Genomic DNA, 26,337 nt, shown 5'->3' on the forward strand with positions numbered 1-26,337 from the left:
TATAGCCTTCCTGTCCTCTACCATCCTCCAGAGTCCATTTAGGCTCACGATGTATATCATGTTCTGTGTTCTGGAGTTCTGTGATGTGTTCATCATGTTCTGGAGTTCTGTGATGTGATGTCTTGAGCAGATGCAGCATCTGCTCAAGACATCACATCACAGAACTCCAGAGGCCACAACACCAAAGCTCAGGAACAAAAGACTAGGACCACACCCACACAGGATGCTACGAAACAGCCGACCAATCTGCAAACACCCACTTCATCTACCAATCAAGATGCAACCACACAGCCAACCAACCTGCTCACAGCAACACTCCCCACCTCGACCAATCTGCAAGCACCCACTCCATCTACCAATCAAGATGAAACCACACAGCCAACCAACCTGTTCACAGCAACAGTCCCCACCTCCCCACCAATATTTATAGAGAGACGGCAACTTCGACCACGCTTTGCTCACAGAAGTATGAAGCCGAAAGCACCAGCCTGAAGATGATGAGTGAGACCTCATCGAAATGTCACCAAATTACTCTCAACCTTACACGGGAAAAGACTCGAATATGCCAAGACCTACATACCCGTGAAAACCTACATATATATGCGTGTGTGTGTGTGTATTCATCTGCTCAGCTAAGAACATTTGTGATGATTCTTTCCACTCCTTTCCTTTTTTTTAATATTCTAAAATACCCACCTAGATTTGCTTTTCAAATTACTGTATGGCTATAATAATTTTCATTAGTGAATATGCTAAACTGTAAAGAGAGCCTTTAACTGACCTTCAGCTATTGAAACTGAAAATTTCAGTTTCAGGGGAGAACTGAGGGATCAGTAATTGGATAAGGGGGTCTGAAGATGGTCTCTTGACATTTAAGAAGACCCTGCGCTATATCCTGTTCCTTCTTTTACATGTCTATTTGGAAGCTATCATTTCCTTTGTCTTAGTGACACCAACTGTAGAATTCTGGTCACTCCCATACCAATTTCCATGTTATTTTAAGAGCATTAATAGTTGGCCAAATAAAAATTTGGGGTGCTAGAGGTAGAGATTCAGATAGAAGTCAGAGCTAAATGTGCTTTAATGTTAGTTTCTCATTCATTTGTGTATCAAATCACTGTTTGATCTTGCTTGGAACTATACATGATGACTTTCTTTCAGATGGTATTTTTTGGCTACATGGTGGCTAGTGTAACGTTTGGGATGCTAGCAGATAAATTTGGCCGTTGTAAGGTAAGTGCTTTTCTTTTACTGCTTACTTTTTATAATAATTTTATTATAGTGTTCAGTTACAAACATTAAAAAAACTAATACAAACTGAAAAAGTATTAAAAAATGAAAATCCAGAAAAAAAGATATAGCACAAAAAAATTATACAGGTAGTCCTCCACTTATAACCATTCATTTAGTGACTGTTCAAAGTTACAATGGCACTGAAAAGAGTGTTTTAGGACCTTTTATACACACTTATAACCATCCCCATGGTCATGTGATCAAAATTTGGGGTGTTGGCAACTGGATCATACTTATGATGGTTGCAGTGTCCCAGAGTCATGTGATCAGTTTTTGGCCAAGCAAAGTCAATAGGGAAGCCAAATCCATTTAACAGTTGTGTTGCTAACTTAACAACTGTGGCAAAAAATTTTGTAAAATACTCACTTAACAATTATCTTGCTTAGCAACAGAAATTTTAAGGTCAATTGTGGCCATAAGTTGAGGACTACCTGTATGAAGACATCATTTTTGCCTTCAACATAGCAAGTACAAATTCAGTAACTTACTACTTTCTTTGAAAAGTACAATAAAATATATCTTCTTCCCACATCTCATCTCTTATCTATAAACAAACTCTTAAAGCCTCTTCATTTGGTCATGGTCAACAAAAGTTCATTAAAGATGATCAGAAACAACAGCATATATATTTTAAACTTGTTCAAATAAACCTTTCCTTTGATTTTAACAAACTTGCTCTTTAATTGTTTTAAATACCTGGAACTTGCTTTTTGTTCATTTTTTTTCTTTTGTCTCTGTTCAAATTATTCTTTATTACTTCAGCAAGTTGCTTTTGTAAACACCCAAATAAGAAAGTTATGCAAGCCAGTTTATTGATTTATTATTTGTATCTTTTTTTGAAATTTTTTTATTTTTTAATACAAACATAAAAACATCTTCAATCCAATACAGTGTGTCGGTAGGTTGATTACAAATCTTTTGTTCAACTTCAACATGTACATATCATTAGTTTATCTATTCTTACATTTTGTCAATCTGATATACATCCAAATATTTTAATCAATTCATCTTTTAGTTGACTATAGTATAGTTCAATCTAAGTCTTATCCAGTACAAGCTGTTCCTCTTCTATATCCTTGTTTAATGATATCAGACACTTTTAAGATTAACTTCACTGTTCAGAAATATTCTTCAAAGGTTAAAATATTTTGCTCCATTCTGTATTAGTGAGTCAAAATTAATTGTTCTTTTTTTCTTATAATCTTTATTTTTTTCTGATTCTCTCTAATGTCCAATTTTTATCTTATAAATTCTTTCTAAACAACAGCACTTTTGCAGCAGAAGGTTTCTTATAATTAATTTCAAAATTACTTGAGGAAACTGTGTTGGTTATGTTTGTCACCTTGATTGATCTGTAAAAAATAATAAAGAGGGGATACAAAAAATAATTCCATCTGGACTCTTAACCCATCTATAACTTTATAAAATCAAGATTCTAATCATGCTTTTGCTGTTTATTCCCTCTACCTCATTTTTCTTTAAAAAAGTCATTTTTCTCCAAAGAGTGGACAAAATTCACCTGATGAATGTTACAAAACTTGTTGATTCAAAGATTCTTAACAGTTAAAAAACAATTAAAATGCAATTCCTAAAGTGATTTTAAAAAATCACTTTTTAGTTCAGCTTTTAGTCCATATAGGCCTGTGATGTTGAACCTATGCCACGCGTGCAACAGGTGGCACGCAGCGCCCACTCTGTGGACATGCGAGCTGTCACCCGAGTTCAGCTCTGCCACGCATGCGCATGCATCTCCCACCACCCAGCTCGTCATTGGGTCTCTGCCATGAATGCATGGGGGCAGGGCATGTGCGCAGTGGCCATGCACACATTGCATTTTGGGGGTTCAGACACATGCATGTGCATTTGAACACACATGCACACTCTTTGGGCACTCGGTTCAGAAAAGGTTAGCCATCACTGATATAGGCTATATTATGACTGTGAACTTAAATGGAATCCTTTGACTTCCATCCTCTCCATTCATGAGCCAACTGCACAAACCTCAGTTCTGCAGTTTATTTAGGAGTAGGAGCTGTCCAGAGTGCATGTGGGTAATATCACAATCTCTCCTTTCTCCAGAAAGATTTCATGGGTCAGAACTTGCCTTCTGGTCATTGATCTCTGCCATAGTGCATCCTTCAAGGACGTCCAACTCATCATGTTCTCACTGAAAGTTCTCATATTGTTCTACTTATCTGGTATCAGTATTAACCTTTTAAGGAAGAAGGTATCTTTTCTTGATATAGAAAATCAACAGCTGTTGGATGAACTCCACAGGGAAGCATGCTAAACTCAGATTATTTCACTTTTTATACTTTCTCATATATCAAATAAGTCAATATAAAGGTTTTTTTTTTCAAATTTGGCTACAAATTTTGGCTACAAAATAGTATGTCCTTTTTATCATAGGCCAATAATGTAAAAGTATATGCTCTAGCAATTTTGCTCAATTTTATAGCTTTTCACTTCTCTATTTTCTTAACCTTATCCATACATACTATATATGATGGGTTCCTCCCCTTACAATGGCTTCCTGTGTGCTAAAAAAAGCATAAGCAAGAATATTTTTTGATGAAGGTATTGTTTCTTTTATGTACACTGAGAGCATATGCACCAAGAAAAATTCCTTGTGTATCCAATTACACTTAGCCAATAAAATTCTATTCTGTTCTATTCTATTCTACATGCTGTACATGCTGAGGCATTCATTCAGTTCTTAGTTCCCCTCACCATATTCAAATGCATACATTTTTTGCTACACTCATCTATATGTACACACACAAACATTTATTTGCGCATATATTGTACATATACAACATATCAACATCTGAAGCTGTGGACGTTCTTGCCTGCTGAAAACGCTTTGAATTTAATGATGATGCCATCTTATGCTTTAAAGGTTCACTTACTGAAGTGAAGGACAAAAGCTTCAATGATCCACAAGAAAAAGCTCTTCAAACCTATTTATTTTCCTTTGGAGCTTTCTGCTCTCTCTCGCTCTCTCTCTCCCCCTCCCCCCCTCCCCCCCTCTCTCTCCTTGCTCTATTTCACTACTTTTGAAATATTCACAAATATTTCTTTATAAATACATCATTCAACATTTTTCTCTTATTTTTTTGGAGCAAGCACTCTTTTATATGCATATTTTTCTTATCTACAACTTCATTGTTCCACTAAATATCGTTTTTATACTTCCTGTCAGCAAAACTACATAGACTTCTGGGGCATTTTGTAACTGAACTCATTTCACTTTGTTCCTTAAAGTTTCCATATTATTTTTCATGGTGTTCTTTTCATTTATTCTGTTGGAATATTTATTTATTTCCTTTCTCTTCCCCTCCCTCCCACCTTCTCTTCCAGAAGTTGTACTTTTATTCTTGTTTCTTTGTTTTGTTTTCTTCCATGTCTAATCCTCCCCACAAACTCCAAGTTGATAGTACTGTATCTTTTAGATTTATATTCATTTCTTTGCCATGTTTTAGGAAATTATCGTCCGGTCTCCAATCTTCGCTTTGTGGCGAAGGTTGTAGAGAGTGTGGTGGCACGTCAATTACCCCAATACCTGGATGAAACTGTCTATCTAGACCTGTTCCAGTCCGGCTTTCGGCCCGGATACAGTATGGAGACGGCTTTGGTCACGTTGGTTGATGATCTCTGGAGGGCCTGGTCCTATTAGACCTCTTAGCAGCTTTCGATACCATCGATCATGGTATCCTGCTGCACCGGCTGGGGAGTTTGGGAGTGGGAGGCACCGTTTATCGGTGGTTCTCCTCCTATCTCTCTGACCAGTCGCAGACGGTGTTGGCAGGGGGGCAGAGATCGACCGCAAAGCGCCTCATGTGTGGGGTGCCACAGGGGTCGATTCTCTCGCCTCTCCTGTTCAACATTTATTATTTATTTATTTATTTATTTATTCATATTTGTATACCGCCCTATCTCCCGAAGGACTCAGGGCGGTTCACAGGCAAATAAAACATTTATGTACAAATTAAGATAACCATTAAAAAACTTATTCTAATGCCAAATAATTAAAAATATAAATATAAATATTAAAACCAATTTAAAACCCCTATAAATTTAAAATCTAGGCCAGTCCTGCACAGATGAATAAATATGTCTTCATATACATCTATATGAAGCCACTGGGTGAGATCATCAGTGGTTTTGGGGTGAGGTACCAACTGTACGCTGATGATACGCAGCTGTACTTTTCCACCCCAGGCCATCCCAATGAAGCTGTCGAAGTACTGTCCTGATGTCTGGAAGCCGTACAGGTCTGGATGGGGAGAAACAGGCTCAAGCTCAATCCCTCCAAGACAGAGTGGCTGTGGATGCCGGCACCCCGGTACAGTCAGCTGCAGCCACAGCTGACTGTTGTGGGCGAGTCATTGGCCCCGATGGAGTGGGTGCGCAACTTGGGCATTCTCCTGGATGGGCTGTTGTCTTTTGAAGATCGCTTGACGACCATCTCCAGGAGAGCTTTTTATCAGGTCCGTCTGATTCACCAGTTGCGCCCCTTCCTTGACCGGGATGCCCTATGCACGGTCACTCATGCTCTTGTTACCTCTCGCTTGGATTACTGCAATGCTCTCTACATAGGGCTCCCCTTGAAGAGTACCCGGAGGCTCCAGCTGGTTCAGAATGCAGCTGCGCGGGTGATAGAGGGAGCTGGTCGGACCTCCCATATAACACCAATCCTGCGCAGACTGCACTGGCTGCCTGTGGTCTTCCGGGTGCACTTCAAGGTGTTGGTTACCACCTTTAAAGCGCTCCATGGCTTAGGACCGGGTTACTTACGGGACTGCCTACTGCCACCGTTTGCCTCCCACTGACCCGTGTGCTCTCACAGAGGGACTCCTTAGGGTGCCGTCAGCCAAGCAATGTCGGCTGGCGGCCCCCAGGGGAAGGGCCTTCTCTGTGGGGGCTCCTCCCCTATGGAACGAGCTTCCCCCTGGACTTCGCCAACTTCCGGACCTTTGGACCTTTCGCCGTGAGCTTAAGACCTATTTATTTATCTGTGTGGGACTGGCATAGAATTTTAGTTGTTTTTAGGGTTTTAAATGTTTAAATTAGGTTTTGGGATTTTAAAAGTATTTTTAGATTGGGCTAATTTAAATAAGTTTTTAAATTATATTTTATTTTGTATGTGTTTGATTGTTGTTTTTATTTTTGCCTGTTCACCGCCCTGAGTCCTTCGGGAGAAGGGCGGTATACAAATTAAAATATTATTATTATTATTATTAAATATTATTATTATATGAAAGCTGGCTGGGTGACTTTGGGCTAGTTACACTCTCTCATAGGTATGTTCACTATCTTGAGTTATTTATATAAATGATAAAGGCAGGATAAAAAATAATAAACAATTATCAATTTAATTTTAATTAAACTTAAGTTCACTAAAGTAGGTGAACATCATATTTTATGCATTTTATCTGGAACCTATATGCAATATAGTGACACACATTCAAGAAATATGTATTTCATTGCAAGGTTAATTAAGTTTTTTTTTACTAGCTGGAAATGTTCAGAACTCATGTACAAGGCAAACTTGAGATAAATATCCTGTAGTGCTGAATGTTGCTTTGAAGTCAATGTCTTCCTGTCTATGAATTGTCTCCCAGGTTTTAATCATCTCTTTTGCATGGGGAGCCTATTTCTCTTTGCTGACATCGTTTTCTCCTTCGTACATCTGGTTTGTCTTTCTCCGAGCCCTCGTAGGATGTGGTGTATCAGGTCATTCACAAGGGTAATGTCATAGTGCAAATAATAATAGGACAAACATCAGCTTTCTCATGTGATGTTGTGTACTTTCTGATGTTTTTAATGCATGCATATTTTACCATAGGATCAGAAGTCCAGAAGTACTATGGGATTTGTTCAAACAGTAGATTACATATAACGTCTATAATCTTCAAGGGCAAATTAGGATATATCTCTTACTCTATCGAGTTCTAGGTTTAAGCCTAAAATAAAAAAATTCAGTTAGAATTGATGGATGTTGCAATAAAAAAACCAATGAAGGGTTGGGTTGGGTTGGGTTGGGTTGGGTTGGGTTGGTTTAGGTGAGGTGAGGTGAGGTTAGATTGATTGAGTACTTTGTGTGAATCCAGCCATTATGGCTACTTCAACAAACCCTTATTAAAACCAACCTGCAAGTATTTGAACCCAATTAATACATTTCTTTCTCTTTCCTTAATCTTCTTACCTTCTTTCCTTACTTTTTTTTTTAAGGCTTATAATAAAAACAGAATTTTTGCCCACAAAATACCGTGGTTATATTTTGCCATTATCACAGGTAAGCCAGAAATCTATTTGCTGAGAAATGTATCAATATCTATATATCACTATTTATACCAACAAACCATACTTCTGTCTTTATTTTAAAACATTTAGAGATTTTAAGTAGGAAAAAAAGGTTAATAAGAGGTAAAGATCTGTGCAATTATATGTGGATTTTCCCCCCATTTTTTTTATATCCAAGTTGTCATGGTCAATGAAACTGAATAATAAGAGGTTCAGAACAGATAAAGTGCCTCTTCATCCAATGGACAATTACAATGACGGCATTTGTTGCCAAATGTTGTAGAGATAGCTAACAACTTGAACAGCTTTCCAAGTAATATGAATTTATAGGAGATAAAGTTATAACTGGCCTCAACTGATGAGTGAGTGTCAAGTGATGGCACCTCCAAAAGAAGCATGCTTCCCCCTCCTCCCCCGATCATCCCCTCTGAATTGGGAGTAAATCATCTCCTCCTTTAAGACAAGATAAAACAGAGTCATCCATATCTGATACTCATGCTGCTTTACTTTACGGTGATGTGTGGATATTGTCTACATCATTTTATGGAAGCAAAGTAGAAGAGGCAAAAATCCCTAAAGTTGGAGAGAGTGGAGGGGAAGAGAGAATGAGACAGAGAGTCTTTTGCCAAGAAAAAAAATATGGGATGAAGCTCAGTTCAAAATAAATAGCAATAGCTCTTAGACTTAAGCATTGCTTCACAGTGCTTCACAGCCGTCTCCATGTGGTTTACAGAATCAGAATGTTGTCCCCAACAATCATTTTACCCACCTCGGAAGGGTGGAAGGCTGAGTCAACCTTGAGCCTGGTCAGATTCAAACTGCCAAATTGCTGTCAGCAGGGAGTCAGAAGTAGCCTGCAGTACTGCACTCTAACCACTGTACCACCTCGGCTCTTGTTATTTTTAAGGGGGGGGGTTGGTGGGAGGTGTCACTGTAATGGTTTCGGGTTTCTTAAGCTGCCTTAAAAGTTTTCAGGATAGAAAAGTATAGGTAGTCCTCAACTTACAACCATTTGTTTAGTGACTGACTGAAGTTACAATGGCACTCAAAAAAGTGACTCAGCCTTTTTAAAAGACACTACACAAGAAAAATATCTAGCTGAATGGAAAAAATGGATTGAATATATGCAAAATAAATATCAGATTAAGAGATATCAGATTGCCTTTGAATGATTAGGATGTATTTATCTCTGATTTGTATGGGGGAAGTTAGGATTTGAGAAGAAGGGGAGGATTATAATTTGTGTTAGCGAATGATTGTTTTTTCTTTTGAACTATACCTTGTGTTTGTTCTGGGAAGTCTGGGGGGGGAGGGAGGGAGGAGGGTGGTTTTGGAGGGAGGGGGGAGGGGATGGAGGGAGGGGGAGGGGGGAACGGGGGGTGAAAATTTTTGTAAAAACTTTTTCAATAAAAAAAAAGTGACTTGTGACTCTTTTCCACACTTGCCACCACTGCAACATCCCCATGGTCAAGTAATCAAAATTTGGGGTCTTACAACTAACATGTATTTATGACAATTGCACTACCTGTGATCATGTGATCACCCTTTGTGACCTTCCCAATCAGCTTCTGACGAGCAAAGTCAATGTGGGAGGCCAGGTTTGCTTAATGATCTCATGGTTCATTTAACAGTGCAGTGATTCATTTAACAAATGTGGCAAGAAAAGGGCATAACATTAGGCAAAACTCACTTAACAACTGCCTTGCTTAGCATCAGAAATTTTGGGTTCAGTTGTGGCTTTAAGGTGAAGACCACCTGTATGGAATACATAAAAAGGTAAAGGCTCCCCTCGCACATACGTGCTAGTCGTTGCCGACTCTAGGGGGTGGTGCTCATCTCTGTTTCAAAGCCGAAGAGCCAGTGCTGCCCGAAGACGTCTCTGTGGTCATGTGGCCAGCATGACTCAATGCCAAAGGCGCACGGAACCCTGTTACCTTCCCCACCAAAGGTGGTCCCTATTTTTTCTACTTGCATTTTTACGTGCTTTCGAAACTGCTAGTTTGGCAGAAGCTGGGACAAGTAACGGGAGCTCACCCCATTACATGGCAGCACTAGGGATTCAAACCGCTGAGCTGCCGACATAGTCTGAAGTACATAAAATTTACTTCAGAGAGCTTTCTCAGATATCTCCATATGTCACGGGATTTTGACCATTTACTTTTGAACAGTAGGAACACTCAAAAGTGGCTGTTGATACTGCTCAGGGTTCTATTGAAAGTCCATTATACTGACACAGTTTTTGGCTGTCCCAATCAAAGAAATTGGAAATGTTTGCTCCCTTTTTCAGTATTAATTTTTTTTACAATGATTTATTGATTTCAATTCAGCACGAGCAAGTGGGATGAAGTTAGAACTATGTTTAAATAAACGTGTTAAATATAATTGGGAAAATCCATGTGTTTTAGTTCTGTACAAATTTATATTTCAGTCTGTGAAATGCCTACATTCTATTCTTATTTCTGCAGCTGCAGAAATGTATTGAAGTGTTCATACATTACATTCTGAGAAAGATTGAGAACTGACATTCAAGCTTCAAGAACCAAACTGATAACCATTTTGCTTACTTTATCAAGATCTGTACTGACATCCAAAAAAATCAGATGTGGGAATAAAGCTTAACTCAATATTTTAATTGTGTTTTATGTAGCAACTCAGTTTGAACAAAGATGAGAATGTTGAAAGAATGTAAAGACGTAGAGAACCTCATTGTCTCCTAATCTAGCCTTTGTTTTTCCATTTCACAGGTATTTTGGTTGTCAGGCTCCTTATTAATTATTGGATTGGCATCAGTTGTTAACCCAACTCTTGGCTGGCGGTGGCTGATTCGAATTGCTTCTATTCCAGGCATTCTACTGCTCCTTGTATTTAAGGTCTGAAAGACTTCGAACTTAGTTTTGCATACAGAGAGAGTTAGGTAGAAGGGTGTATGTGTGTAGACGTTTCTTGTTTATAAATAAATTCATTGATGCTGGCAAATTATCAACATTTTTATCAGCTTATACCATGCAAAATGCTCAACCATACTCATCTGTCAAATTCAATAGATTTAGTTTGTGATACAGAGAGCATTGTTGTTCATGCTTAGCTTGAAACTCTTAAAGAGGATGAACCTATCATAAAACAGAGAGCAGGGGTAACTTCATATCTGAAAGTTATTTGGATACAGAAGCAGATTTTATACCCCAATCCTTTCATATGAAAAAAAAACTTGCAAAATTACTTTTTCTTAGTAATTTTCCAACCAATTGATGAGGTAATGTAGGAATATTTTGTTTCTGATAAAAAGTTAAAGAAATTAAATTCCTAGCATTACCAACAGTCAGAAATAACAAATAAACAAAACAAAGAAAAATGTATTCTAAAGAAAAAGGAAATAAAGTTATTTCTAATAATTGTTTTCCAGTAAACGTATCTGTGGGCTTTCCCAAAATCCAGAGATGTTTCTGGAACAAGATGTGATGTGACAGAAGACTGATTATAAATTATGTAAACAAAAGCATTGACATGCTCCAAAGTTTCCAAGCTGTCTTATGTGGAACTCCTGCAGGTTGTGAAGACAACTGTCATAACAAAAAATGTTGCCATAAATTATTTTTATCCTAAAATCAGTCTCGACTCCTGGTGATTGCCTGGACCAGCTTCTGCAATTTTCTTGGCAGTGGTTTTCCATTGCCTGATTTCTAGGGCTGAGAATAAATGACTGGCCCAAGATCACCCAGCTGGCTTTGTCCCTAAGGCAGGACTAGGACTTTCAATTTCCCAGTTTCTAACCTGGTGCCTTAACCACTACACCAGATTAGCTGTTGTAAATTGGATGATTCAAAATCAGTTGTAAACTCAATCCTGTATGCAAACTGCAAATCAAATATCACCTCTTAATGGATTGAGGGCCAATATTCTGAGGCAAGTAATTGCTGTCCAGGCAATTTCATAACTGGTATATTCTGCTGTATTGGACCTTAAGAGAAAAGGCAGACTACACATTCCCATATGCCTGACCACATTCCACCACCATTCCTATAAATGCTTCAATGGGTTGTTTCAGTGGTGAAATGCTCCCAGTTCTGACTGGATCTCGCAATCTGATAGTGATCATGGCCAGTGGTTCAGTGATCTGGTAGTGATGGCGGAACAAAGCTCCACTCACCCGGCTGGGTTTCATTACTTCCTGGTTTTAACTAGGAAGTAATGTGTTTTTTACCTTCTGCACATGCGCAGGTTTTGTGCATGCGCAGAAGGTCTACACACACATGTGATGCATGCGATGTGTGCACTTCCAAAGCGGTAAGGAAGGTAAGTAGATTTCACCCCTGGATTGTTTGTGTGCATGTTGGGAGACATTTCATTGCTAAGGAAGTACCCTGATGATTTGATTTAAGCAGGAAAATTGTTTATTTTCTGCAATTAGAAGAATTTGCCTAAAACTTTAACATTGGGAGTTTAAAAAAAGCTAAGTCCATTATTGGGTGATGCAGGAATTCACAGATATCGCAAATGTGCTCTGATGCCAACTTAACCTGCAAGTGAGGGAAAGGTCCCTTATAGTTAAATGGGAACCAAGGAACCAAGATGTGGCTTCAAAGCCAAGAATGCCAATTGTATCCCAGTAAATTTCTGGCTAAGAAACAGTCCAGTTTACATTATTCTCTGTGCTAAGTCATACAAAATGTTTATGCTTCCATTCTATTTGGACACCCATTTTATTCAGATAAATGCGTAGACTTGTAATTGCATATGTAAGCATCACTATTCATTTATCTTTTGGGTTTATTGGAATTGTTTCTAGCTATAGTTGTAATTTGTGGATTAGCACATTCTATTACTTTCTGATAGAGTTTCCGAAAATGGCTTGGGTGGACAGAAAGCATTGCATGAATTGCTCTGCAGTGACTCACCATATTGATCAGAATGCTATAATGCTAAAAGAGATACTACATTGAATCCAGTCTTTCTTACAATAAGACTATAAGATTGATGGTACACTGGAAATGCTGGTACTTATTTATCTAACTCATTTGTATTTTGCAGTTTATCCCTGAGTCTGCTCGATATAATGTATCTTGTGGAAATGATAAAGCAGCCCTTGCTACTCTCAAGTGGATTGCTAAAATGAACCGTTCTGTTATGCCTGAAGGAAAATTGGTAGAAACTGTTGAAGTAAGTTTTTCAATACTTTTGTTAACCTCCTTCCTGAAACTATGAGGTGCAGGACTGACTCCCATTATTAATTTATCCATCTGCTGACTAGCCATTCATTAAACCACTGTTTCTCAATCTTGGCAGTTTGAAGATGTGTAGACTTTAACTCCCAGAATTCCTTAGCCAGGATACTCCACACGTCTTCAAAATGCCATGGCTGAGAAACACTGGGTTAAACTATGATGGCAGACTTGATCACCTAAAAACAGAGGTGGTATTCAGCAGGTTCTGACCAGTTCTGGAGAACCGGTAATGGAAATGCCACACCCACAGAACCAGTAGTAAAAAAATTTGAATCCCACCACTGCCTAAAAGGTAAAGTCTCCTTAAATAAAGTAATTAAAGTCCATAAAGTACAACAATGATGCTTAACTATCTGTTCACATCAATGGAATTTAACTTATTAGATGTTAAAAAAGACAAGAAGTCATTATTGGTACAACTCTTCTTCTTTTCTTATATATTCCATTGTTGGCACAACGTATGATACAATAGTAGTATGTATTGTGCAATCCATAGTGAAACAAAGTGAAGATTGTAGTCAACTCCCAGGTGTCCAATATTGGCCTTCCAGATGTTTCTGAATTTTATTTTGCCTATGTTTGCTGGGGCTACCAGGAGTTACTGAACTGAAAAGTTAGATTATAATTCACAAAGGGTTTCAAAGCTTGGGATGTGTCTTCAGCATTTGAGCAGCACATACCCTGCGCATTTCTGACTTCCTTTAACATGTTTCTAGGAAAAACGAGGTAGATTCAAAGACCTATTTGATCCCAAATATTTACGGACATCTTTGCAAATATGGATTATATGGTAAATTCATATGCTTTTCTTCTTTCAAACTGCAGTGCACGAAGTAAACTTAATGAATGTTAAAGGGAAAATTTAGATTTCTTTTGTTTTTAAATTTATTATAGCTCCCAACTCTGATTAACTTAAGAATAAAAATTACTATTCAGAAGCTAATCAGAATACCAAGCAATTACTATAGTTCTGTGTAATGGTTAAGGCATCAGAATAGAAACCATAATTCCTAGTCTCATCTTAGACACAAACCCAGATAGGTGACCTTGGACTAGTCTTCTCTTTGAACCTTAGGAAGGAGGCAATGACAAACCACTTCTGAAAAATTGAGGGAATATATATTGATATATTGACCATCAATTGTGTTGTAAATGTCGTACCTTGATGAACGTATCTTTTCTTTTATGTACACTGAGAACATATGCACCAAGACAAATTCCTTGTGTGTCCAATCACACTTGGCCAATAAAAAAATCTATTATATTCTAAAAAACTTGCCAAGAAAACAGCAAGGACTTGTCTAGGCAGTGTCTGATAATTGTACATGATTGAATGGAACAATTTTTTTTTGGAAAATAAAATAAAAGCAAAATAGGCAAGAAAATTACATGACTATTTAGATTAGTCAATCCATCTTAATTTACCTGATGCAATGTACTGTTTAAACATATGGATGAACGCACATATTCACTTGATCTGTGCCCTGCATTATTTATATGAAATTGCTTAATGTTCTTGGAGTTAGTGTCATATATTGGGTTTTTTCATTGTTTAAGCAATTGAGGGAATTAGAATAAAATTCAATGAATGAATAAAACTGTCTTTGCACAGTGTCACATTCATATGCCAATTTAGTCTTGACAATAAAAACATATATTCCAGATTGTGCAATAAAAATACTAAAATACTAAAAATAATTGAAACCCAGTGGTAAAAAATATACAAGCATTAGCTATGATGTTTTCTTCTGTATCTTAAAATGTAGGCTTATTAGCAGAAATACAGATAAGTGACTATGTAACATAAGCAGATATGTAATTTGGATCTTAGCCAGTTAAAATTTGATCTGTACCTAATTCACTTGACACCTTAAAATGGGCAAAAGCTCCAGAAGAAGAGGTAGCATATTTGCAGTTACTTTATTGCTCTTCTCTGGAATTAGGATCAGTGCAAAATTTTGAATCAATTTAAATTATGAGAAGTTGAACTATTTAGTCCAAGTGTAAGAAAGGATTATTTGAATTGCTTAATTCAGTAGCAAACATTTTCTTCATTCTTGCATACTGGCAGTTGTATGGGTAATTAATAGTATTTACCAATCCCCTAACAGTTTGATGTGTTGTTAATTAATTTGAATGCTGCCATGAAGCCCTTTCTTATTCTATTTAGGACTATCAAATGTACCCTGCAGATGTACCTTATTATCTTTAGAGAATATTCTAAAGAATGATCGTTTCCCATTGCTAACCCCTTGTTTTCTATGACAGGCTTGGAATTTCTTTTGCTTATTATGGTGTCATCCTGGCCAGTGCAGAATTACTGGAGAAGGATCTGATTTGTTCAACAGGAGGAGGATCAGCTGTAGAGGCAGAGTTGGGCCATACTCAGGATGAGTTTCAGAGCCCTTGTCTCTGCCATACCTTTGCACCATCTGATTATCAGATCATGTTCATCAGCACAGTAGGAGAAATTGCATGTAATCCTCCCCACCTTCTGCCTTTATTTAAAATAAGCATGGAGCATGGGAGAGAGACTCCAAAGTTACCTTCCACAACTAGATGTACACATACACACAGAGAGATTTTCAGGCAAACAGATACAGACTGTTGTGTAACTTTAGGAATTCTGTATGAAAAAATTGACTTGCTGTTGTCAGCTGCGTTCATTGATGTATTTATTTAGGAATGTAATGTTGGAAGAAATATCCATCTGGGTTCAGTTCCAAGTGGGGACAAAGACACTGGAAACATGGAGACTGCTTGGAAAGATGGTTTAATGGTGGTCAGGATCACATGGCTTGAGTTCCTGAACAGAAAAGGGCTGAGATCCTGTGTGCTCCCTGGCTTTATGCTTTTTCTGAGCTTTGAACTTTCTGGGGCACAGGAAGAGTATCCTGATTGGCTGTCAAACTCCCAGGTGGTCTAGGGGTCTTAGTTAACATTGTAGGTTGTCCCTCAAGCTTGCCTGAGCCTTGCCATGTGGTGAGTTTCTGTTGCTAGATGGGTCCTATTATGTTGCAGATGATGATGGCCCATTGACAAAAGTGGGGAGAATGAGTTTCTACCTCTGACCCATTGACAAAGGTGGGGGGAAATGAGTGAGCTTGGCTGAGGCTTTAATGGCCCATTGACAAAGGTGGGGGGAGTCAGGAAGCTGCTTTGTCTTTAAAACATGTTTCTCCATTTCTCATCCAGGGAAATATATTCTACCTTTTTAAATATTTTCTAAAATATTTCATTCTTCTAGGAAGGGGGTGGGTGCTAAATTCCTACAGTAAGAACTGCCCTTCATCTCATTAATTTCAGCTCTTGAAGTTCATACATTTTCAAGTTGCCAAGGTTGAGAAACATTGAATTAGATCTGTTACAAAGTCCCCATTTGTAGTTTTCAAGTAATCGTAGGGAAGCTATGAAGAAAATAGTTGTCAACAGTCTTCCCTAAGGTGGTAGTGGTGACATCTTTTTCTCCTTCTTTTCCTTTTTTTAAAAATAGTAAATCCCTTAAATATTCTTGGCATCAATTTCCTGGGAAGACGAGTGAGCTTGACAATAACAATGGGATGCACTGCTGTTTTCTTTCTTCTCCTCAATATATGCACCACAATGTAAGTGTCTTAGGTGGGAGCAAATGATAATGAAATGGCTTGGATTCCAATGCTTGCAACATCTTTTAGCCTCTGGTGTGGTCAACCATATTTTGGGAAATGGACATGGGGATTCATTGAGTGCTTAAAATTTAAAATAGTTTGGTTTAATAGAACATTTATTGCAGGCAGGAGTTATGCATTTGGGAATATCCAAAAGATGAAGACAGAAATGTATTGTTTTACAATAACTTGCTACTACACAAACATAATGACTTGATATCCCCTTGATATGTTCAGAGGAAAGATATTAGATGTTTCAGTGAAAGAGGATTATTTGTGAGTTTCCCAGGAGCTCCAAGACAAAACCGATCTTGATCTGATTCAGGGGCCCCTTGTGTTTTCTAACTTCATTTTCAAAAATGTGTGAAAAATAGTTGCAGCAGTATATAATCAGCGTTGTGTGGGTTCTTACAGTAGCTTTCCCCAGTACACTGACTTGAGAATTATGGGAGATGAAATCTAACGTATTTTGAGAGCATTGCTTGGGGAAAAATGTTTTATAGAATGCAAAATACAAGGTCTCTACTCAGATACCCTATACTCAACTGTTTGATGACAGAAGAAAAGGAACATGGAAGTAACAAAAATGTAATGACCATAGCTGTATATCTCTAAAATAAATAAGGGCTGGTCTGTTTCTCTCTCTGGTGCAAACTTGCTGGAAAGTTGTGGTTGATTTCACCAACATTGGTAATCTGGATTGTCAATCCGTAACAGTTAGAGCAACTGACAGAAGCAGATGTTTGGTTTAGTATGAGGGTTTCCCTCAGACAACAGACATTATGTAAATGGATAATTATGTTGACCTTCACATTAGTATAGCCTGTAGCAATAAAGGGAATTGTTTTTGAATGCCAGTCTGGACAGAGTAATTGATTGCCAAGGTTTTCTTTAACCTATCTGATGCCTATCTTACTGTATAAATTTACAACGATCCTCTCCGCAAACAAAAGAAAAAAGAAATTGACAGATTTCCTGCCTGAAATGTATTGATTTTTCAATTTTTATGTGTTAACATATTGTGTGATGAAAGTCAGATCTTTGCATCTGATAGAAATCATCAATGTATGTGCTGATGTTACAAGAAATATGTTTCAATGAAGCAAATGGCTTCGACACATGTTTAAATATACCGTTTTCCCCAAAATAAGACATCCCCTGATAATAAGCCCAATCGGGCTTTTGAGTGCATGGCCAAACACTTATTTCAGGGTTCAAAAAAATGTAAGACAGGGTCTTATTTTGGGGAAAATATGGTACGTGTGTATGGTTAAAACTGTAATTTTGCCAATGCTATTGAATTGGCAGCTGCTGGAATGAAAGTTCAGTCCTCAATCAACATGTGGCTTCTCCTATTATTTATAATGCAGATTGGGTAAATATTTTTCCAAGGGGCCACATGAAAAACTGGAACCATTGTCGACAGCCACCCTTGTCACCCCCTCTGGCTGGCTCTGACCAACCAGCCAGAGACAGCCACAGACCTGGATGCGACCTGTGGGCCATAAAATGTCCAAGTCTTGTCTAACATCATCTCAACAAGTTACGGAATAAGATTTACCCTTCCTGCACTTGTAGATGAGGCTCCCCTCAGCATAACCCAAGTCCAGTACTGTTGTTGTGTCCCACTCCTCCGCTGACGACCGGGTCAGGGAAATCTGAATCAGGCGTGCCTCTGCAGCTCTGCCAAAGTCCTAGCAAAGTTCTCAAGGCAGGCAGGAGACCAGAAAGTGATTTCAGCAAGATAGACTGCCTGACTCAGAGAATGCCAGAAAGCAGATCCTTTATATAGGCCATGGGGTGTGGCTCCATGACTCAGCACTTATCCAGGCCTGCCCCTCCCTTCCTTCTGTTGCCACCGCCTATCAATTCTCCTGGAGCGAGGGTTACTCCAGTCTGCAGCTGTTGGTAATTGACCTTCCTCAGGCTCACATGCTGTGGGGGAGGGGGAGGGGTCTAGTTGCTCCGTTTGCCTGGGCATGGAGCCAGGGCTGGGGGCTGGAGGCACTTCTTCCTCCTCGGCCTGTCTGGGCATGGAGCCAGGGCTGGGGCCGGGAGGCATGCTAGGACATTCCTCAGCGTTCGGAAGCAGATAAGACGGGCCCGGCTGTGGGGAAAGCAGACGAGGCACAACAGCTGTCTAGATGTGTGGGAGTATATCATAACTTTACTCATTACCTACTAGTTGACCACAATGGGGTTTTATTTAGCTATATTTCATGTTTCTAAACTACCCATCTCCCTCAAGTGTTTCACACTTCTTGAAGTACAGGTTGAGCAAAAAGGTTATAACCAATTAAATATTAACTTTATCAAATATTTACAATTTCTCACTGATATTATAGGCATTCATCCCATCGATATTGTTAAATTCCCAGGATTGCAACAAATGCCCATTTTTTATAGTGGTTTGCTTTTACTCTTATTCTGCTCTCAAAATATAGCAACACATTTAGGCTATGCCTTGTTTTAGCTGTTTGTATCTGCTCTGTTCTTGAAAGATCTTCCATTAATCATGTGGCTATACTTCTGACACCTTAGATATATAGTTATTATTTCATAGAGGCTGTCTGTTTCCAGTTCTGATGGAAAACTTGGTGTGGAATGCATGAATTTTGTTAAGGTGGCTACTTGGCAGTAATATATGCTTTTTAAAATTATATCCCAATTTATTCTAAAAACAAATCTGAGGGACTCACATCATATTAAACTTATCAGCAAACCTTCTTGATCAAGAACCCCAAGAAAAACTTGACTGAGCACACAATAATACTCAACCCTCCCCCCTTCCATTCTGTTGGCCTTCACATGCTAATAGGTTGTGATCATACAACACATTTAGGCAGGCCAAAGATGTAGGATTGAAAATTTGCACAAAATGTGAGATTTTTTAAACCTTTATTAATGTTATTCTGGTTGGAATCTTCCAATTAATTCATTAGAATCTATATTTAAGTAAAACCAATATCATTATGAGCCTTTCAAGCTTGATATTTAAGATCTCGAAAGCAAATAAAGTTTATTAAAGAAGTGAGTTTTACAATTTTCTATCTTCTTCATAAAGTGAAAGATAATATCCTCTTATTTTTCTAGGATATGGTTAAATATACTAATCAATCACCAATCAAATTAAGCATGCTGGGCAAATGTAATCATAGTGTCACTATAGGGAATAATTTTTAGAAAGGATGTCAGGATCTTTCTAAAAAAAACCCCAAAACCTTGTTTTTAACATAACATAACAACAGAGTTGGAAGGGACCTTGGAGGCCTTCTAGTCCAACCCCCTGCCCAGGCAGAAAACCCTACACCATCTCAGTCAGATGGTTATCCAACATTTTCTTAAAAATTTCCAGTGTTGGAGCATTCACAACTTCTGAAGGCAAGTCGTTCCACTTATTAATTGTTCTGTCAGGAAATTTCTCCTTAGTTCTAAGTTGCTTCTTTCTTTGATCAGTTTCCACCCATTGCTTCTTGTTCTACCCTCAGGTGCTTTGGTGAACAGCCCGACTCCCTCTTCTTTGTGGCAGCCCTGAGATATTGGAACACAGCTATCATGTCTCCCCTAGTCCTTCTTTTTGTTAAACTAGACATACCCAGTTCCTGCAACCATTCTTCATGTTTTATCCTCCAGTCCCCTAATCATCTTTGTTGCTCTTCTCTGCACTCTTTTCTAGAGTCTCAACATCTTTTTTACATCGTGGCAACCAAAACTGGATGCAATATTCCAAGTGTGGCCTTACCAAGGCATTATAAAGTGGTACTAACACTTCACTTGATCTTGATTCTATCCCTCTGTTTATGCAGCCCAGAACTGTGTTGGCTTTTTTAAAAGCTGCTGCACACTACTGGCTCATATCTAAATGGTTATCCACTAGGACTCCAAGATCCCTCTCACAGGTACTACAATTGAGCAAGGTACCACATATACGGTACCGGTGCATTTTGTTTTTTTTGCCTAAATGTAGAACCTTACTTTTTTCACTGTTGAATTTCATTTTGTTAGATAGCGCCCAATGTTCAAGTCTGTCAAGATCTTTCTGTAACTTGAGCCTATCTTCTGGAGTGTTGGCTATTCCTGCCAGCTTGGTGTCATCTGTAAATTTGATGAGTTCCCCATCTATCCCCTCGTCCAAGTCATTGATGAAGATGTTGAAGAGTACTGGGCCTAAAACAGAGCCTTGGGGTACTCCACTGCATACTTCCCTCCATGTGGATGTAGTTCCGTTGAGGACTACACGTTGAGTGCGGTTGGTCAGCCAGTTACGAATCTATCTGGTGGTGGTGCTGTCTAACCCACATTTTTCTACTTTATCTAGTAGTAGGTTATGGTCTACTTTATCAAATGCTTTACTGAAGTCCAAATAAATTATATCGACAGCATTCCTCTGGTCTACTAATTTTGTCATTTTGTCAAAGAATGCGATAAGATTAGTCTGGCATGATCTGTTTTTGACAAACCCATGTTGGCTTTTCGTTATTACTTTGTTTGCTTCTAGGTGTTCGTGATTCGTTTGATTATCTTTTCCAGAATCTTCCCGGTATTGAGGTCAGACTGATAGGTCTGTAGTTTCCTGGATCTGTTTTTTCCTTTTTGAAGATGGGAACTACATCAGCTCTTTTCCAGTCCTCTGGCAGCTCCCTGTGCTCCAGGATCTTTGAAAGATATAGTTCAGTGGTTCTGAGATCACGCCTGCCAGTTCCTTCAGAACCTTGGGGTGTAATCCATCCGGTCCTGGTGATTTGAACTCGTCTAGGGTAGACAGGTGTTCACTTACCATTTTCTTCCCTATTTTAACTTGTGTTTCTAATCTGTTTTTTGTAGTGCTGTTTTTGATAGGTTGGATTGTTTTTTCCTTTTGTGTAAAGACAGATGCAAAATATGAGTTAAGTAGATCTGCTTTCTCCTGTTGCTTGTCATCTTCTTGCCACTTTCTCCCAGCAATGGGCCAATTGTTTCCTTGACTTTTTTCTTGTTTTTAACATGTTGGAAGAAGCTTTTTTTTATTTTTACTTTTGTCGCTAGCCTTTGTTCATTGTGAGCCTTAGCTTTCCTCACTTCATCTTTACAGGCTCGGCTATTTGCTGATATTCTGCCTTAGTTATTTGCCCCTCTTTCCACTTTTTATATTTGTCCTTTTTGTCTTTCAATTTGTCAGATAGTTCTTTATGCATCCATGCTGGTTTCTTTTGAGATCTATTATTTTCTTCATTGGTATTGTGTTAGACTGTGCTTTTATAATCTCACTTTTCAAAATTTCCCAAGCTTCTTGAGTTGTTTTTCCTGAGGATTCTCATCCATTGAATCCTTCTCAAGCTCTCTAAGTTTATTGAAATTAGCTCTTAAAGTCCAAGACTCTAGTTTGACTTTGTTCTACTACTTGTATTTGCTTAATGTTGAATTCCAATATTGCGTGGTCACTTGCCCCAAGGTTCCTGTAGCTTCAACACCTTCTATCATTTCATCTCTGTTAGTGAGAATTAAGTCCAATATGGCTGATCCCTTGTCGCCTTCTCTATTTTTGGGAAACAAAGTTGTCTGCTAGGTTTGTTAGGAACCTGTTGGATCTTCCACTTGGTGCAGAGTTTGTTTCCCAGTTGATGTCAGGGTAGTTAAAATCCCCCATTACTACTGTGATGTGCTTCCTACATACCTTAGTTAGCTGACTAGCAAAAAGTTCATCTACTTCCTCTGTTTGGTTGGGTGGCCTATAGTATAGACCTATGGCAATATCGTTTTTCACCCCTTTTATATTGACCCAAATACATTCAAGATGATTTTCATCATTGTTGTGCTCTATTTCTGTAGAGATGTAGTTATTTCTTATATATAGTGCAACTCCACCTCCTCTTTTATTTGGTCTATTTCTTTTAAATAATTTATCTCTCTCTAGCTGTATGTTCAGTTTCATCCCATCAAGTTTCCGTAATGGCAACAATATCATATCTACCCTCATTTACTTGGATTTTTAATTCACCCTGTTTATTCCTCATACTCTGTGCATTGGTGCATAGACATTTGAGTCCATTTGGATTGATCTTGTGTTTACTGTCTACATAACCTGTGTTGACTGCCCCTACTTTCTTGCCACCTGTTGGTTTAGTGCACATGGTACGGCACTCACTGTTAAATGCTTGGTTTTGCTTGATAGCATGGTTGATAGTCTTACCCATACAGACATCTATGTTACATGCACTGATAACCCTTTTAGTTTTCGATTGCTGGGGACAGAAATTTTCTATATCAGTTAATTCTCTGTCCCCACTGTTCAGTTTAAATGTTTATCCAGAAAATCTGTGAATGTATTGCTAAGTAACTCAGTCCCTTTCTTTGATGGATGCAATCCATCTCTTTTGTACAATTTTTCATTGGACCAATTGCAGACATCATGACTAATAAAACCAAAGCCTTCCCTTTTACACCACTCCTTTAGCCACACATTAAACTCTACTACACGCTGGCCTTTACCTTTTTGTTCCTTATGTACTGGTAAAACCTCTGAAAACTTAAGCCTACAACCTATGCTATTAAGTTCATACCCCAAGCTCTGGAAATCATTCTGCACAGAAAGCACATCCTTTTGGGACAGATCATTTGTGCCAATATGTATAATAGCATCAACATCAGAATCCTTACTGGCATTCTTGACTATTTTCAGGCAAATTAGTGGAGAAGCATTGTAAATGTCAAATTAATTGAGTCCACAAAAGAAAAATTCTTGCTCAAGAAAACACAGAGACTTTTCATGGTGCTTCCTACATGATCCCAATCCTGACTAGAGAAGAAACAGAATATAGCATTATCTCATGGATAAAACATTTTGGGATCAACAACAAAGCTAAATGACAGAAATTCAGAATAGCTAAGAACTGGTTATCTGTAATTGATGTAAAATAGCCATTCCAAAATAACATTCCAAGATCACATCAGCGGGGCACACTAGTAAACTATTGGGCATTGTTATTATATTATTACATTATTTTCTTCATATCTTTTCTCTTTATTTCTAGTACTGGTCTTATTGGTTTCCTCTTTATGCTGCGTGCTTTTGTCGCTGCAAATTTCAATACTATCTATATTTACACAGCAGAGGTAAGGTCCTCCTGATTTCTTGAATTGCAAAGTGAAAAACTACCTAAATTATGTTTCTGAATAACTTTATATAACTTTTCTGCTCAACAGGGTACTCTTTGGCCAGTTTACTTAGAAATCTCACCAAGTTTATTATTTAATTCCACATGAAATATGCATTCCAACCTAAGCCAGAATAGAAGGACGCTAACACCTATAACTTAGTAGAAGCTTTATGCTTGTTTTCAAACAAGACTTTTAAAAAATTTACTGTATTGAAATGTTTAATTTTTTAAAAAAAATACATTATATTTCTAAACATTGTTAATTTTATGAATCTGTTTTTAAAAATGAGGGCTAATTTTTTTACTCAAGTGCTGCATTGGAATCAAATTTAGAGAATTGATATTTTGGCCTCAGGAAACTGACTTCAACAAAACCCTGGGATTATCTCTAGGCATAAAATAACCTAAATTCTGTACATCTTGTAAAAGGTTTAGTTATATTTTTTCTCTCTGGATCTCATATTTGGAATCATCGGTATTGCTTTTTAAGACACCTTAATGCCATTACTGCCCTCTGCTTCATCCAATACTTTTTTTGTCAGAGATTATGCTCATTTTTACTACTGTTTTATAGGTTTATCCTACCACCATGAGAGCCTTGGGATTAGGGACCAGTGGCTCCCTTTGTCGTATAGGTGCTATGGTGGCACCTTTTATAGCACAAGTAAGATATCTTTTGTTTAAGAATTTCACTGCATATATAGGAACAGATTCCAGGCAAATATGCTTAGTATACTATATAGATTGTTTGATGTTTAAAGATTCAGATTTGTAAGATTTTGGAGGAAAGGGGACACCAGGGAAGTTAAATTGATACTAATGCAGAGTCCTGTTTTGGCTATGGTACAAATAAAGGAAAAGGGTGATAAACATTTAAAAATGAAAGGACAAGTTTCTTTAAAACCTTAATTACAAGAAATGCTCAAAACAGCACCATTCATTTATTGAAGCTTAGAAGGTACAATACGAATAAATGTAACAATTCTGCAAGAAGTCAGGAGAAAAAGGTTAAATACATTGGCTGATTAAAAAAGAATATTGTATGTTTTATTATAAAGTATAGTTTCTTAATAAAAAACTTGCTATTAACTGACTAATAGGAATGTGATTCTAGCTCACCTTTATTTTAGTGGAGAAAAATGAAATCTTTAAACTCTTCCAATGAAATCAACAGAACTAAAAGTGATGCATTTCTATAGGTTGTTGAATTAATAAGAGAAATAAATGAATTCATAAGACATTGAACTACTCTAATAATTTCAACTGATGCAGTATGATGTAGTTCACAAAGGTTGTGCTGTGATAAATGAAAGGGCCATTATAAATTTAATATTACTTTCTGAAAATGTATGATTTCCTTCTCTACTCTAGCACAATGCTTAAAGCGGCTTACAACATAATTAAAAACCAAGTACAGTATCATTTCAAAGAAATGGAAAAAGATGCTGAAACTTTTCCTTTCTTTAGCTAGAGGAGACTTTGCAGTCCCATAGCTTTGTGTGGAGGAAATGAATCATGTAATGTTTTACTTAAATTAAAGCAATAGCCTTGTATTTTCCTAACTGAACCCTTTTTAAAGCTATAATTTATTCCTACGTGTATGTGCAACATTGTAATAGCAAGTTTTCTTCTCTCTACACCTGCCCCCAGTGAATAAACTTTCATTAATTGTATGCATAGATAACGTTCCACTTCTGTTGTGCGTATAAGAAAAGTTTGGCATTGCAATTCCATGCTAACTTCCTCCACATAGGTTCAGTTCATGTCTGGAAAGATAATTCTATTGAAAGATGGTTCAATCCATAAAACAAATAGACCAGAAAGGATTTACAGATGAATTGTCAGAATTGCATGACACCATGGCACTAATACATTATCTAATTGTAGGTACTAATGAATGCTTCTTTCTTGGGGGCACTGTGCCTTTTTGCCTTGGTTTGCATTGTGTGTGCTATCTCTGCGTTCACTCTACCAATAGAGACCAAAGGGAGATCACTCCAGGTGGGTAATTCATCTTGCTTCTGAATAGAAGGGTCCCAAAAGAACTCCCTCCATCCCCACAATTCGGTTCCATTACCAAATATAAAGCCCTTGCCAACTTTATTTTAGGAAATGAAAGTTTTTTTTAAAAAGACCCTTATAAAGAATTTCAACTTTTGTATATCTGAAGTCAAGTATGGCATGACCCCTAAAACAAATGGATAACTTGATAATGAAGATCCATATTCAAAAGCAAATGCAGATATAGGCAGTTTTCATCTTATGACCACAATTGGTACCGGAACTAAGTGATGCATGATTTCTTATTAGTTGTGCCACATGGCTCAGCGATGAAGCGGCTTTCTCTACTCTTGACTTCCTGAGCTCCGAGTATTTTCAAAAGATGCAGTTATTGAATCATACCCAATTTTACAACTTTTTTTTTTTTGCCACAGTTGTTTCCCGATTCCCATACATGCTTGCTTGTTTGACAGTGCCTAAATTTTGATTACATGACTGTAAGGTCACTGCAAAAATCATATATGGGAGGGTGGGTCATAAGTCACTTTTTTCAGCACTGTTGTAACTTCAAATCAGTGTTAAACGAGTAGTCGTAAGTTGGGATCCTCCTATATGTAACTACTAGGCACATCTATTTGGATCTCACATAGCTAGTGTTGGATCCCCTTGTGTATTTATAGAAAGGTGTACTTTTAAGCACTTTTAAGCACCAAGGCCAGTACTAGTAGAGAC

The 26,337-nt window shown here is 37.8% G+C and overlaps 1 protein-coding gene across 1 annotated transcript; it reads left to right on the top strand.

Moving 5' to 3' along the window:
* Positions 1-1,161: 1,161 nt before the first annotated feature.
* Positions 1,162-26,048, top strand: SVOPL (SVOP like). Its single transcript, XM_058189930.1, has 11 exons — positions 1,162-1,233; positions 6,918-7,042; positions 7,528-7,591; positions 10,344-10,469; positions 12,628-12,756; positions 13,538-13,611; positions 15,090-15,298; positions 16,315-16,426; positions 23,479-23,560; positions 24,179-24,268; positions 25,492-26,048. Exons 1-11 carry the CDS (start codon positions 1,162-1,164, stop codon positions 25,627-25,629), a joined length of 1,221 nt encoding a protein of 406 aa, XP_058045913.1. The 3' UTR covers positions 25,630-26,048.
* Positions 26,049-26,337: the final 289 nt, after the last annotated feature.

The sequence above is a fragment of the Ahaetulla prasina genome, chromosome 7, assembly GCF_028640845.1.
Source record: "Ahaetulla prasina isolate Xishuangbanna chromosome 7, ASM2864084v1, whole genome shotgun sequence".
NCBI classification, from domain to species: Eukaryota; Metazoa; Chordata; class Lepidosauria; order Squamata; family Colubridae; genus Ahaetulla; species Ahaetulla prasina.